Source organism: Nymphaea colorata, chromosome 1, assembly GCF_008831285.2.
Source record: "Nymphaea colorata isolate Beijing-Zhang1983 chromosome 1, ASM883128v2, whole genome shotgun sequence".
NCBI lineage: Eukaryota > Viridiplantae > Streptophyta > Magnoliopsida > Nymphaeales > Nymphaeaceae > Nymphaea > Nymphaea colorata.
In genome coordinates, this window is record NC_045138.2 from 856,064 (window position 1) to 868,759 (window position 12,696).

Consider the following 12,696-nt stretch of genomic DNA (forward strand, 5'->3'; position numbering starts at 1 on the left):
TCTTAATGACATTTAGGAGTGGGGTATAATGGTTTGAGACTGATTTGATATCAGTCATTAGCTCTCTCTCTCTCTCTCTCTCTCTTTTTCACATGAGGCTGTTCATGAGTGAGTTCAAGCCAAGTTTAGCCAGCTTGAACTCGGCTCGATTTTCAATCGAGTTCGATCTCATTAGCTTGACCTCGATTTGGTTCAAGCTCTTAAAACTTGAACTCGGCTCGATTAAGCTTGAGCTGAAGATTGGTTCAAGTGGAGCCAAGCATTTCATTAAAAAATTACTTTTAAAAAGAACGAAGTAACATATATATTTGAACAGGGAACATCCCACATACCAGTCATGTGCATACCTATTTGAGCAATATACTTTTTCTAATAATTTTATGAGACGTATTATATATATATATATATATATATATATATATATATATTTTCGAGCTTAAGCCAAGCCCACTTAACTCGAGCTCGTCCACTCATTTACGACTGCGAGTCTAGTTTATTGAGCGAGTTCGAGTAGAGCTCGAGTTAGCTCGAATTTGTATGTTCAAACCTTGTTCCTTGAAATGAGAGCATAACATTCTAGTTTAAAAACACTTTTTCTTCTACTTAAACACCTACTAAATGACTCATCAAATAATTTCAGGCATTGTTTTTGGTGGTCAGCATGTAAGTTCAATGGTGGTGAATAGCCAATGACCTAAAGCACTTTTAAGGGGCTGTTTGGAAATGAGAACAGTTTAAAGCAAATATGTGAAACAACTTGTTAGTGTTCTCAATATTAATAACAATATGTTACTGTCCCACTGTATCCGTCCTAAATAATGAAGCAGATTCATGAAATAGTTTTATTGGTATGAGGCATATACATGAAATATTAAAAAATGTTTTATAAATTTGCCTCATTACTTAGAGTATACATGTAAAACAATAACATATTGTTACGGTTGGTAAACAACCTATAAAAGTTTCACCTCCAAGATGTGCCTATTTCACCGTACATTTGATCATGACTCCTTAGACTTTCATAATGCACATTGTTTAATGTTTAGATCGTAATGGCCTTTCTTGATGAACAGTGAACATTGGTCCAATTCGTGCAATAATTTCTACAGGACAGTAGTTGGAGGGAAGAAAATACCTTAACCAGCTTGAAGAGTCATTGCCTAGGGCTATGGGTTTCCAAAAGTGCTGGACTTTTTGAGGGTCGATCCGCCCCTTCTTTCTCCTTGTAACTATTAGAACTCTATCCTGTCTTGATTCTGACAAGGGCGGAAAATGACGTGTCATGCAAAGAATGACGTGTCATGCAAAGAGAGACACACACATATATATATATATATATATATATATATATATATATATATATATATATATATATATATATATATATATATATATATATATATATATATATATATATATATATATATATATATATATATATATATATATAGTTTTCCTTTCATTTCTTTTCAATTAACAAACCAAACACTAGAATGACTACTCATTCCTTACATCCATATATTGTGTAAATCTATACTGATAACGATTGTTGGTATGCATAGGTTATGAACCTATGCCAGTCATAAAGATTGTCGGTATAGTTTGGTCTATCATTTGATACTTCCGCTACAAAACTTAGGTTATTTCAAAATATAAAAATATATTAGTAAAAAAAAGAAAAGAAAATGGTTAAGTGACCGTTCTTCTGTATAAGATAATTACTTGAACTTGATGTCAGACATATTTAATGAGAAAATAGATCTAAGTGAAAATTCTTAGGTTTCTGTCTCTTATCAGAAAATAATCAAGACCAATGTAATTATCCACATCATAATCTAATTTCCTTATTTATATAGAAAGGGAAACTCAATATTTAACGATATTCTCAAGATCAGGTTCACATTATTGATGTGCAGTGTATCCATCACAAATTAAAAGGGTGTACATGGGCTCCTGTGAGGTTGAAATATTAAATTTTACTAAATATATTTGTTAACTAAATATATTTGTTAACTGATTTTTAAAGAAAAGAAAAGAACCAAGCAATATGTACATGCAAGCAAATATAGGTTCTCTATGAGAGAGGCTTCCTGCTATTTGGCAGAAAACCAAAACTTTCACTGAAGGGCCACATCTTCTTAAGGTACAAGGTTTGCTTTCATGTTTCGGATTGCATGTTAGTGAACCTCTTTTTTATGACACACAGAATTTTTTATGACACAGAAAGTCGATGCCCAATGATTCAAAATAGAGACTGCCTACCTACCAGCTTCCACCTTGTGCGCCCATTGTGCCAACAGGGTGTGCTCCTATTTTTTTGCCCATGATAGCCAAGCAACCAATGTAAATTAATCTAGCCTCCCCTCTATGTCATGCAGAGAGCAAGTTAAGCATTCTATTGGTTGCCATTACAAAGACAACAATCTGAGAAGAGATTATAAAACAGACCAATTATTCATTACAAAGACAATAATTTAAGAAGAAATTACAAAACAAGCTGATTAAAAGGCTAAAAAAATAAGTAGTGAAAATTTGAGAGAAAAAGAGTGATGATTTAATTTAATTTCCCCAAACCTTAAGTACTTTATATAAGGCTTGTGGACTCATTAAAAATGCATTTTAAAAATTGAGTGCACATCATTAAACTTTTAAAAGTGGAGAAATGATTTATCACAAGGTACTTTTTTGCCAATTTAAAGCATTTTAAAATGATCAAATTTGTAGAGAGTCGTCCATCCTTTGTGGATGACCAGCGAGCAATGGTCTGATATTCAGACCTTTTCTGTATTATGGTCTAATAATTGTGTCCATACTTTTTTGAATGGCAAAGTATGGTATGGATGAAAAGAATTGAAATATCTCAGCAGATAATTGTTGATGAATCAACAAAAGATGTTGTTGGTGGTGCCGGCGTATGTCTTCCCCTTAAACAGATAAAAGTTCCACCCATCTTCCCCCAGTTTCCCGTCACTTCCACACTTCAAAGTCTTTCTCATTTGAGAAGTTCTTTTTTTTTCTTTAAACGGTATTTTTGGACATTTTTTCAGGTTTTCTTGATGCCAGCCCTAATTCTGTTGATAATTACCAATTGAAGAGGTCTCCCCATTCAACCCTGTAATGAGAGAGAATAGTTAAAAGCTTATGTTTTTAAAGTAGGTGTTTGGGGCTCATATTTTTTGTTTTCCTTTTCCTATTCAAGCCACATATTTTTTTAAAATATGTATTTTGGGGAAACAGCCTTTGGCATAAAACTCCCAGAGCCTTCAAGGTATGGATTGTTTTGGGTCCTCGTGAATATATAGTATTTGACTCGAGTATCACATTTTCCACCACTGGCAGACCAGAGTAGTAATATACGTTTTTGAGCATGACATGCTACCTTGATTGGAACCTCGAATTCTTTTGGGAGTGATCCGTAACCACCTGATCGTATTACACCCCTTCAGGCTTATTCATGCCTCATGTTTGCTAGGAACACCTACTTTAGGTCTTTCAATATTATGTTTGAAGGTTTTTTTTTTTTTTTCACACACCTCGAAAAAATACTATAATTTTCAATTTAAATGATCGCACTTAATAAGCCCTATATTATCCTTGAGAGGCTTCATGCAATGGATGGGGCATGGACTGCTAGACCATCATTCTTCTTTTCAAACATTCTGGGCTTCAACTGCCTATGTTGCAATCGGACACCTATATGTAATTTGAAACATAACAAGTGCTCCACTTCAAAGCACTCAAAGCAGATCCCCAATTCTTGGGGATGAGGAGAAGGATATATGCTTCAGCTCTTAGCCCGATGGTAGGATGAATTATTCCCCCTGTTGCTTACTTGGAACTAACTCTATATTTAGGGCAGTATCAATAGTATGAAATAGATCTGCCGTTCGAAAGATAGACTTCATTCTGATGGGCATACATAATTTTCTCCATTAATCTAGGAAAGAGGTTTTTTTTTTGGCACTTAATTTCATGCATTTGTGTTTTTTTTTTTGGGAGAGCGAGGTACTGAGTGTTGTCATGCCACTTGAGTTCAATCCAACGGCCTGTCAGATTCAATTCACTTTACAATATAAAGGCTATGTCCTTGTCATTTTGGAGGCTCCTACAAAAAAATTGGAAATATGAAGCCCATACTTCAGGATATGACAAATGTCCTCTTAGAGATCAATTTTCCTAATTATTATTATTATTTTTTAACATAGCTGAGAGACTTAGTTGTTCAACTGGACGTGTAAAATCCCAAGCAAAGATGCATGTTTGATGCATTTGGTTGTCAATATGCAAACTTCAAGCACGATGAATAGGCAACATTAATATTGCTTTAAGGGCTGGCATAACTGCTTGTTAGGGCTGGCAGACATATAATTGGTACATCCTAAGTTCCATTCTTGTATGTGCTATTTCAATAAACTTGGTGTCTCCTGAAGCAGGTCACATGTTTAACTTCTTGCATGTTCGGCCAGCCTCTTCCACATGTGAGAACAGTTCCAAGGGGTACAAGATACTGATGGGGTGGTGAAAGTCCAGTTGTCAACTTGATTATTGTAGATTGTAGGTAATACTCTTTTAAACTGCAAATGGTAAATGTAGGTTTGGGTATCGGGCTGGGCCGGGCAGGCTAGGGTCGGCCTATCGGGCCTAAAGCTTGGGCCCGGACCCAACCGGGCCACCAAAAGTCAGGCCCGGTCCAACCCGCCACGAAGAGGGAGACGAGCGGAAGGGGAGCCGAGAGGGAGAGGAGGAAGGAGAGCGGAGAAGGAGGAGAGGGAGACCGGGAAGGGAGAGCAGGACAGGGAGAGGAGGAAGGAACCAGAGAGGGGGAGGGGAGCGAGAGAGAGGGAAAAGGGAGAGGGAGAGGGGGAGAGGAGAGGGAGGGGAGCAAGCGGCGGACGGAGGGAGAGGGGAAGGGAAAGCAGGAGGGAGAGGGAGCAGAGCTGCAGAGAGGGAGAGGGGAACGAGCGCAGCTGGCCGCCCGAGAGTCAGGCCGGGCCGGCCCACTGCCGGGCCGCCCTATTGGGCCCGGGCCCGGCTCGGGAGGGTTATCGGCTAGGTTATCAGACCCAGGCCTGGCCCGGGAAGGTGAGGGTTATCAGGCTCAAACCCGGCCCGGGCCAGATTTTTCCTAGCCCAGGTCGGGGCCCAACGACCCGGCCCGATGCCCAGCACTAAGTAAATGCGCCACCCATAGTTGTCGTGCACCTCACCCGAGCCTGGAAGCAGTACTAAACCTCCTGCCAGCGTTCCCTTGGCGCAGCTCCCAACCCAATATAATTGAAAAAACTTCGTTTCTTCATAAAAATAAAAACAAAAAATCCCCAACGTATCCATTTCTTATTTGAAATAGCTAAAAGACCCTATTATTATATTTGTGCTCTGAAAGATCTGTGTGTGGAGAGAGAGAGAGAGGTCAGATCACATTTGTGGTTCAGCCATGGGTTAAAAAGCTCAACCAAGCACACGACAAAGACTGGCTACATTTGCAAATATTTGGACAAGATATATTTTTTATATCTAGAGAAAGAGAGGGTGGGTACAAACTCCCTTGTATTTATTTCTAGCCTCTATGGCTCTACTGGATGCCTTAGCTCCTCCTCAACACAGGCAAAAGCAGGTGTTAAGAGGCTTCGAGAGAATCGCTTATTATTCGCCAAACTTATTAATAGAAATTTATTTATCTGAGTACATGCTCAGATGTAGCAGAAGCCTCCAACATTAGTATGATGGATCATAGCCAAGGTTGGCAGTGAAGAAAGGCGGTGGCGAAATCTAGCAGTCGATGTTTTGACCTGGGGCTATGCCGAATTGCCCGCAGAACCGCCGGTAGAAATTGACCCTGGACCGCACAGCTCCTGGATTTCCTCCGTTGCACTCCCCACCGTTGATGGCCTTGATGGTGGAGCCGAAGCCACCGCCGGTGGTGATTCCTTGGTGGCAGTTGCTGTTCAACATCCAGAACCACACTGCAGTCTTGAAAGATATGCCTGCATCGTGGCCTACGATCCCTGGGTGATTCAAGCCATCGAAGCCAATGGCCTTCCCTGCCGCACCATAGTTATAGTTCCTGTGTGTGTTCAACCATGTTCCAAAGTAAGTGAAAGACAGAGAAAGATCGCTTCTGAATTAACCTATCATAACCCAATATCATAAAAAGCTGTCTTTTCTGATACATGCCTCACTTTTGTTGACAACTGCCGGAAAAGATTGCCAAGTTAAGTCAAGCTATTCTGGAACATGTTAGTGTATTACTTTCCAAAGTAGTTGTATTAATTAAGTTAAGATTGATCTTCGCTTTCTATACAAAGACAAAAGATGTGATTATCATTTGTTTTAATCCAAAGGAACATGTTAGAAGTAGGACAGCAAAAAAGAAAATCTGAAGCATGAGCTAAGATCATAAACAAAAGGTGGTCTTCAAATTGGAAACTGGAAAAAAAGAAAAAACACCGTGGCTGAGGAAAATTAATGATGCTAGAGAATCATGTTCCTCATCACATGCTGAAGTAACACTTGGCTAGTGCTAAGTGATTGTTACCATGATAGCTGCAACGGTCCTCTGCCATAGTATCTTTTGCCTGGAACACAAGGATACTGCCGGTTGTTTTGATCACAGTAGTCGCTGGGTGGATTTTGTTCTTTTATGAAGCAGAAGCCTACAGTTTTGTTATTGTTAAAGAAACATGTTAGCCCAGTACTTCATGAGTACTAACGGCTATGAATAATTCAAAATGCAAAGAGGAGGAAAACTAAAGACAGTGTTTCTATGGAAGTAGGAACTGACAGAAGAGAGAGCTCGAGTGACATACTTCCTGTTTCATGCATTACATTAGCAAGGAAAGCAGCCATTTCCCTCTTTCTAACGGCGGGGCTGCCGGTGGTGCCAAAGCCGCCGTAGCTTTCGGCGGCGGATATGAATGCATCATAGTTATAGAAGCCTTTTCCCTCACAACCATCCGGAGGGAGGAGGCTATTGAAGAAACTAGGAGTGACAATTGACCTTGGAGTGTCTTGGGCGAAGCCCACTTCAAGAACAAGAGCCACTACCACTAGAAACACAGCAACAAACGGTGTGTAACTCTTCATTCTGATGATGAGTTCTGCTGTGATGCCTAGCTTGGTGCATTCTTTGTGGTATTTATAGGCACTGACTGAATAATCACGCCGACCTCTGAGATGACTTCTGACCAATTGAAGTCCTGATCTTGGGCAGAATTGGTCCACAATAAAGCTTGGAAAGATCCATGCTCCTTCCCCTTCACTCTGCAACTAAAAATCCTTTGCACTTGGAAAAATTTTCAGACTTTTTCTTTTTCTGGGTTTCAATCCGTAATATAATCACACCGACCTCTGAGATGACTTCAGACCAATTGGAGTCCCGATCTTGAGCAAAGTTGGTCCACAGTAAAGCTTGGAAAGATCAATGTTCCTTCCCCTTCAATTTCCTGACCAATTCCGCAACTTAAAATCCTTTAAACTTGGAAAATTTTTCACAGATTTTTTCTTTTTCAGGGTTTCAATCCGTAATCAGTAAATTGCAACTCTGTCTTTTAAACATTGTTCCTTTGGGATCTTGAGTTTTTGGGATTTCAGATCTTTGATTTCCGAAAAAGAACTTGAATTATTTGAGATATGCAAGAACCAACGTTCTAAAAATTTGTAAATCTTATATCTAAAAATTTTTGGATCTTAGGAGCCTTTTGGTAGTGGGAAGACACTGTTTCATGCAGGGCAGAGCCGAAAAGTTCTGGCCAATGGGCACTTTGTATAAAATTTTAAATTTTTTAGGGGCACCAATATATAAATAAAAAAATTACCTTGAAGCATCAACATGAAAATAAGGAATTTTTTGGGTACGTGTGAATAATTTCCCACACTTAACCCACACCTACTTCTGCCCCTGGTTTCATGTAGCTGTCATCGAATATTGTCGAATATTATGCAATACAACACGACATAGACCCCTCTTTCTTCCCCCTCGTTTATGTACATTTGAAGCATAATGCATTTGAAGCATAATGAAGATCTTAAATCTATGGTTTCAAATATATATTTGAAGGATTCATGGATTGAAGGTGGCACCATGTTAAAGATTAAAGGAAACGGCGCCATCATTTTCTGGTTTTTCTCAGTGATGGCCTCACTTTTGCTGTTAAATGCCAAAAAGAGGCATCAAATTCAGTTATTTCCTGTTGGAATACCGGAAATTTATGTTTTACAATGTTACTCTTTTTCTCTTTCACACACCAGAAAAAAGGATCACTACCATTTTCTTTAGCTTAAATGATACATTTACTAGATCAGCAGAAGTGGTAGGCCCTTCTAACTTTGGAGGCTCCTATGAGGAAATTCTAAACGTGAAACCCATACTTAGGAATATGATGAAAGATGAACTGAGGAAAACTTTCACATTTATTCAGCAATTTAATTTCCAAATGGTGGGGCCAACATTTCCTACATAGTTTGAGAGGTTCTTTTGGTCGTCGGAGTGTCGTATCAGCAAACATGATCTGCCTAATTCACAACAAATTCATGAGTCAGTAGGCGTTCTTTTTTAAAGATGACTTGTAGGTTGCATTTACTGAACTTTTTTTTTTCATTTTTACTTCAATTTTCATTTTTACTTTTGGTCGAGAGACATTGTTGCTCACCCCGGCCCGAAAGCCATTCCGTCGTATCCAAGGTCTAGAAGAGATCGCTCATGCTACTTAAACCAGTGACATCCCTCGGTGCTGAGTGGCTGCTGATTTGTGCTGGTTGCACTGCATCCCTCGGTGCTTGTATTTACATGTGTTGTTCTTAAATCCAACAAAAAAGCAAAAAGGGAGATAATCAAACCTTGTTGTCAAGAGCATAGCATTCTCCTTGTCAAACACCTATTAAATAACTCATCAAACAATTTCATATTTTTTTTTGTAACACCCAAAAGTTTAGTATGGTATTAAAGATTGTAAGAGATTTTTAAGGGCTTATAAAAAGAGGTGTTAAAGTGGTGGATCATAGCTTTTTTGGTGTTGAAATCGAAGCTGGTATGGGCTGGTTGGGATCCATTGAACCAAAGGCCCGAGCCCAGTAAGGAAGTGGTTTGGGTCATTACACTGATATCAAAGCCTATTCAACACTCCGAAATGAAGTCTTCTATGTGTAGAAGCATGTGCCTTAATAGTGTTGAAGTATAACAACCAAGAGTTGGACGTCATGGTTTCTAGCATTCTTGAGACAAAAACCAAAACGGTTAGGGGGCAGATTAGAATCTCTCAATTCTGGGGGCTCGAGTTCGATGTGAGAGTGGATCAGGTCATTGTAACTTTCGTGGTAGTGAACAGTCAATAATCTAAGACACTTTTAAGGGGCTGTTTGCAAATGAGAACAATAACAAACTGAGAACTTTAGAATTAGAACAGATTTATGAAACACTTCCATATAGTATCCCATGAATCTGCTTCAAACTTTAAAACAAATATGTAGATAATTTGTTATTGATCTCATTACTATTTGTTTGGCAATAGTAACAATATTGTTACTGTTTCTCTTGTTTGCCTCAAATAATGTTGCAGATTCATGAAATACTTATTACTATTATGGGGCAAATAGATGAAATAGTAAAAAGTGTTTTATGAATCCACCCCATTATTATTTGAAGTAGATATTTTAATGACATAAAATATGACATTTGTTACAACTGGTAAAAATTACCAATAAAAGGTACACCTACATCACCATGATGTGACTTTTTCATGGTACATTTGATCGTGACTATTTCAATAGACTTACATCATGCACATTGTTAATGTTTCAACGCAACCATAGGTGCTGGTCCTTCATGATGAATAGTGAACAATTGGTGCAATAATTTCTACACGGCAATAAAGAATAAAGAATGGTGTCAATGGAGGATGGAAAATATCTTAACCTTATCAGCTTGAAAAGACGAAATGATGATGTTGGAAGTCGTGTTTCCAAAAATGCTGGACTTTTGGGGGTTTGCCCAAAATTCTGGGTAATGCAGAAAATGTGTGTGGATCGACAACTCATGCGCTATTTCTTAACAGGCACGTCATGACCATTCTTTTCAATTTTTGGAGGCGAAGGGATTGAATTACACTCTTCCTTTCATCCCCTCCATATTTTCTTTCACTTACACTCAAACACGTTTTCTTGTTTTCTTTCTCTTTTTCTTAATCAACCAACCGAATATAGGATCGACCACCTTTCCCTCTCCACTGCTAAGATTATATATATATATATATATATATATATATATATATATATATATGAAACTATTCCAGTCATAAAGATTGTCGGTATAGATTGTTCTATCATTTGATACTTCCTTACAAATTTTAGGTTCTAAGAAAAAACATTAGGAAAAAAATCCGCTGGTTACAACAAGAAAATGGTTAAGTCATAGTTTTCTATATAAGATAATTACTCCTGGATGTCAGGCTTTGATGAGAAAAGAGATCTAAGTGAAAATTCATTAGGTTTGTCTCTCTTATCATAAAATACTCTAGATAGATGCAATTATCGATATCGTAATCAAGTTACCCTATTTACATATAAAGGGAAAATCAATATTTAACAAGTGTACATTCTCAAGATCGGTTTCATATTATTGATGTGCACAGTATCAATCACAAATTAAATAGGTGCACATGGGCTTATACAAGGTCTAAATATTAAGCATATTTTATTTCATTAAATATCTTAAATCTTTTGTTAATTATCTTTTTTTAAAAAAAAAAAAAAACAATCCAATACATTCAAATGAATAAAGGTGAAAAGAATACGGTATCGATAAACAAACTAAAAAAAAGTGGCAATCGATATTGACATCATTGCTAGTTAACTGTTGGATTACGAATTATATCGAAATCCTTAATCCAATTTGTGATGTTTAGGGGTGGATTGTCACAGGGCCACCATATTTGAGATTTTAAAACCTTTTAATAGGTAAATTTTTTAATTTTTAAAAATCTCGGGGTGCTGGGCAGGGGCCTCACCCACGTCTCTCAACTACTGGCAAATAACAGATTACTAAACTTCCAAAAAGGCTAATAAAAAAGAAAAGGCAACAAAAATTTCAGAGAAAAAGAGTGGTGGTTTATTATTTAATTTCCCCACACACTAGGCACCTTTATAAAAACTTGTCAGTAGGCGGCTCTTTGAAAACTTCCTTTAAAAATTGAGCGCATGTAATAAACTTTTAAAATCAAGAAGCGATTTATCTAAACAGTAGGCACCCTTTCTTTGCAATTTTTTTCGATAATCTAAAGTTTTTTAAAATGATGACATTTTGCTGGTAATTACCAATTAAAGAGGTCTCCCATTCAATCATTTCCCGAGAGATAAAAGCTAAAAACTTGGGCTTTCTAAAGTAGGTCATTCGAGCTAGCTCATATTCTGCTGTTTTCGTTTTCTTATAAAAGCCTCAGATCACATCATTTTTAGTATTTATTTAGGAAAAACTACCCTTGGCGTAAAACCCCCAAAGCCTGGGAGGTTCTGGCTTGCTTCATAGGCTTGGGGCTCATATTTTTTTGGTTTTCTCGATACAGTCCTTGCTTTTGTTTAACAATTACCTAGAAGAGGCTACATCTGTTGGGGTTTGCAAAGGTATCAAAAAAGAATTCGACTTTTTTATAACAGGTCAGAGTAAAATAGCAGGATTTCATTATTCCAAAATCCAACAAAAAAGGTGAGATATAATCAAACCTTGTTCCTTGAAATAAAAGCATAACATTCTAGTTTAAATACACTTTTTTTTTCTTCTTCTCAAACACCTACTAAATGACTCATCAAATGATTTCAGACATTCTTTTTGGTGGTCAGCATGTAAGTTCAATGGTGGTGAATAGCCAATGATCTAAATCACTTTTAAGAGGCTGTTTGGAAATGAGAACAACAACAACTTGTTTCATGAACTGCACTAATATTTAAAGCAAATATCTCAGCTTGTTAGTGTTCTCGTTGCCAAACATGTCCTCAGGGATTGCTTGGTAATAATAACAATATCTTATTGTTCCACTTAATGATGATGGATTCATTAAACACTTTTTATTGTTATTGTTATGGGGCTGATACATAACACATTAAAAAATGTTTCATGCCTCGTACTTTGAGCATATATGTAAAACAATAACATATTATTACTGTTACCAACAACCTACAAAAATTGCACCTACGAGATGTGCCTATACATTTGATCATGACTTCTTAGACTTGAAAATTCAATGTTTCAATTGCAATGGCCCTTCTTGAAGAATGGTGAACATTGGTCCAATTCTTGGTCCAATAATTTCTACAGGGTTATCAGCTTCAAGAGTCATGGCTTAGGGCTATGGGTTTCCAAAAGTGCTGGACTTTTGAGGGTGGATCTGCCTCCCTTCTTTCTCATTGTAACTCTATGCGGTCCTGATTCTGACAAGGGCGGAAAATGACGTGCCATGCAAGGAGTTGGCAGACAGACTAAACTCACATTGATCGTCTCCTCGTCTCCGTTCTCATATATATATATATATATATATATATATATATATATAGATATTATTTTCCATTATTTTTAATTATCAAAGAAAACACTAAATTACTACTCTTTCCCACCATCCAAATAGCGCGTAATCTATACCGACAACGTTGTTGGTACCTACAGGTTATGAACCTATGCCAGTCATAAAGACTGTTGGAATAGTTTGGTCT

At 37.5% G+C, this 12,696-nt stretch overlaps 1 protein-coding gene across 1 annotated transcript; it reads right to left on the bottom strand.

Annotated features, from left to right (window-relative positions):
• Positions 1-5,487: 5,487 nt before the first annotated feature.
• Positions 5,488-7,124, bottom strand: LOC116250889 (endochitinase 4-like). Its single transcript, XM_031624870.2, has 3 exons — positions 6,807-7,124; positions 6,536-6,653; positions 5,488-6,064 (listed from the first exon to the last, which is right to left on the bottom strand). Exons 1-3 carry the CDS (start codon positions 7,081-7,083, stop codon positions 5,770-5,772), a joined length of 690 nt encoding a protein of 229 aa, XP_031480730.1. The 5' UTR covers positions 7,084-7,124; the 3' UTR covers positions 5,488-5,769.
• Positions 7,125-12,696: the final 5,572 nt, after the last annotated feature.

Excerpts from the sequence above, each read along its gene's own strand:
- LOC116250889 (XM_031624870.2), bottom strand. The coding sequence starts at position 7,083 with ATGAAGAGTTACACACCGTTTGTTGCTGTGTTTCTAGTGGTAGTGGCT. Across the intron at positions 6,654-6,806 it reads TGTAATGCATGAAACAGGAA|GCTTCTGCTTCATAAAAGAA; the intron begins GTATGTCACTCG and ends ACAAAACTGTAG. Across the intron at positions 6,065-6,535 it reads GGACCGTTGCAGCTATCATG|GAACTATAACTATGGTGCGG; the intron begins GTAACAATCACT and ends GAACACACACAG.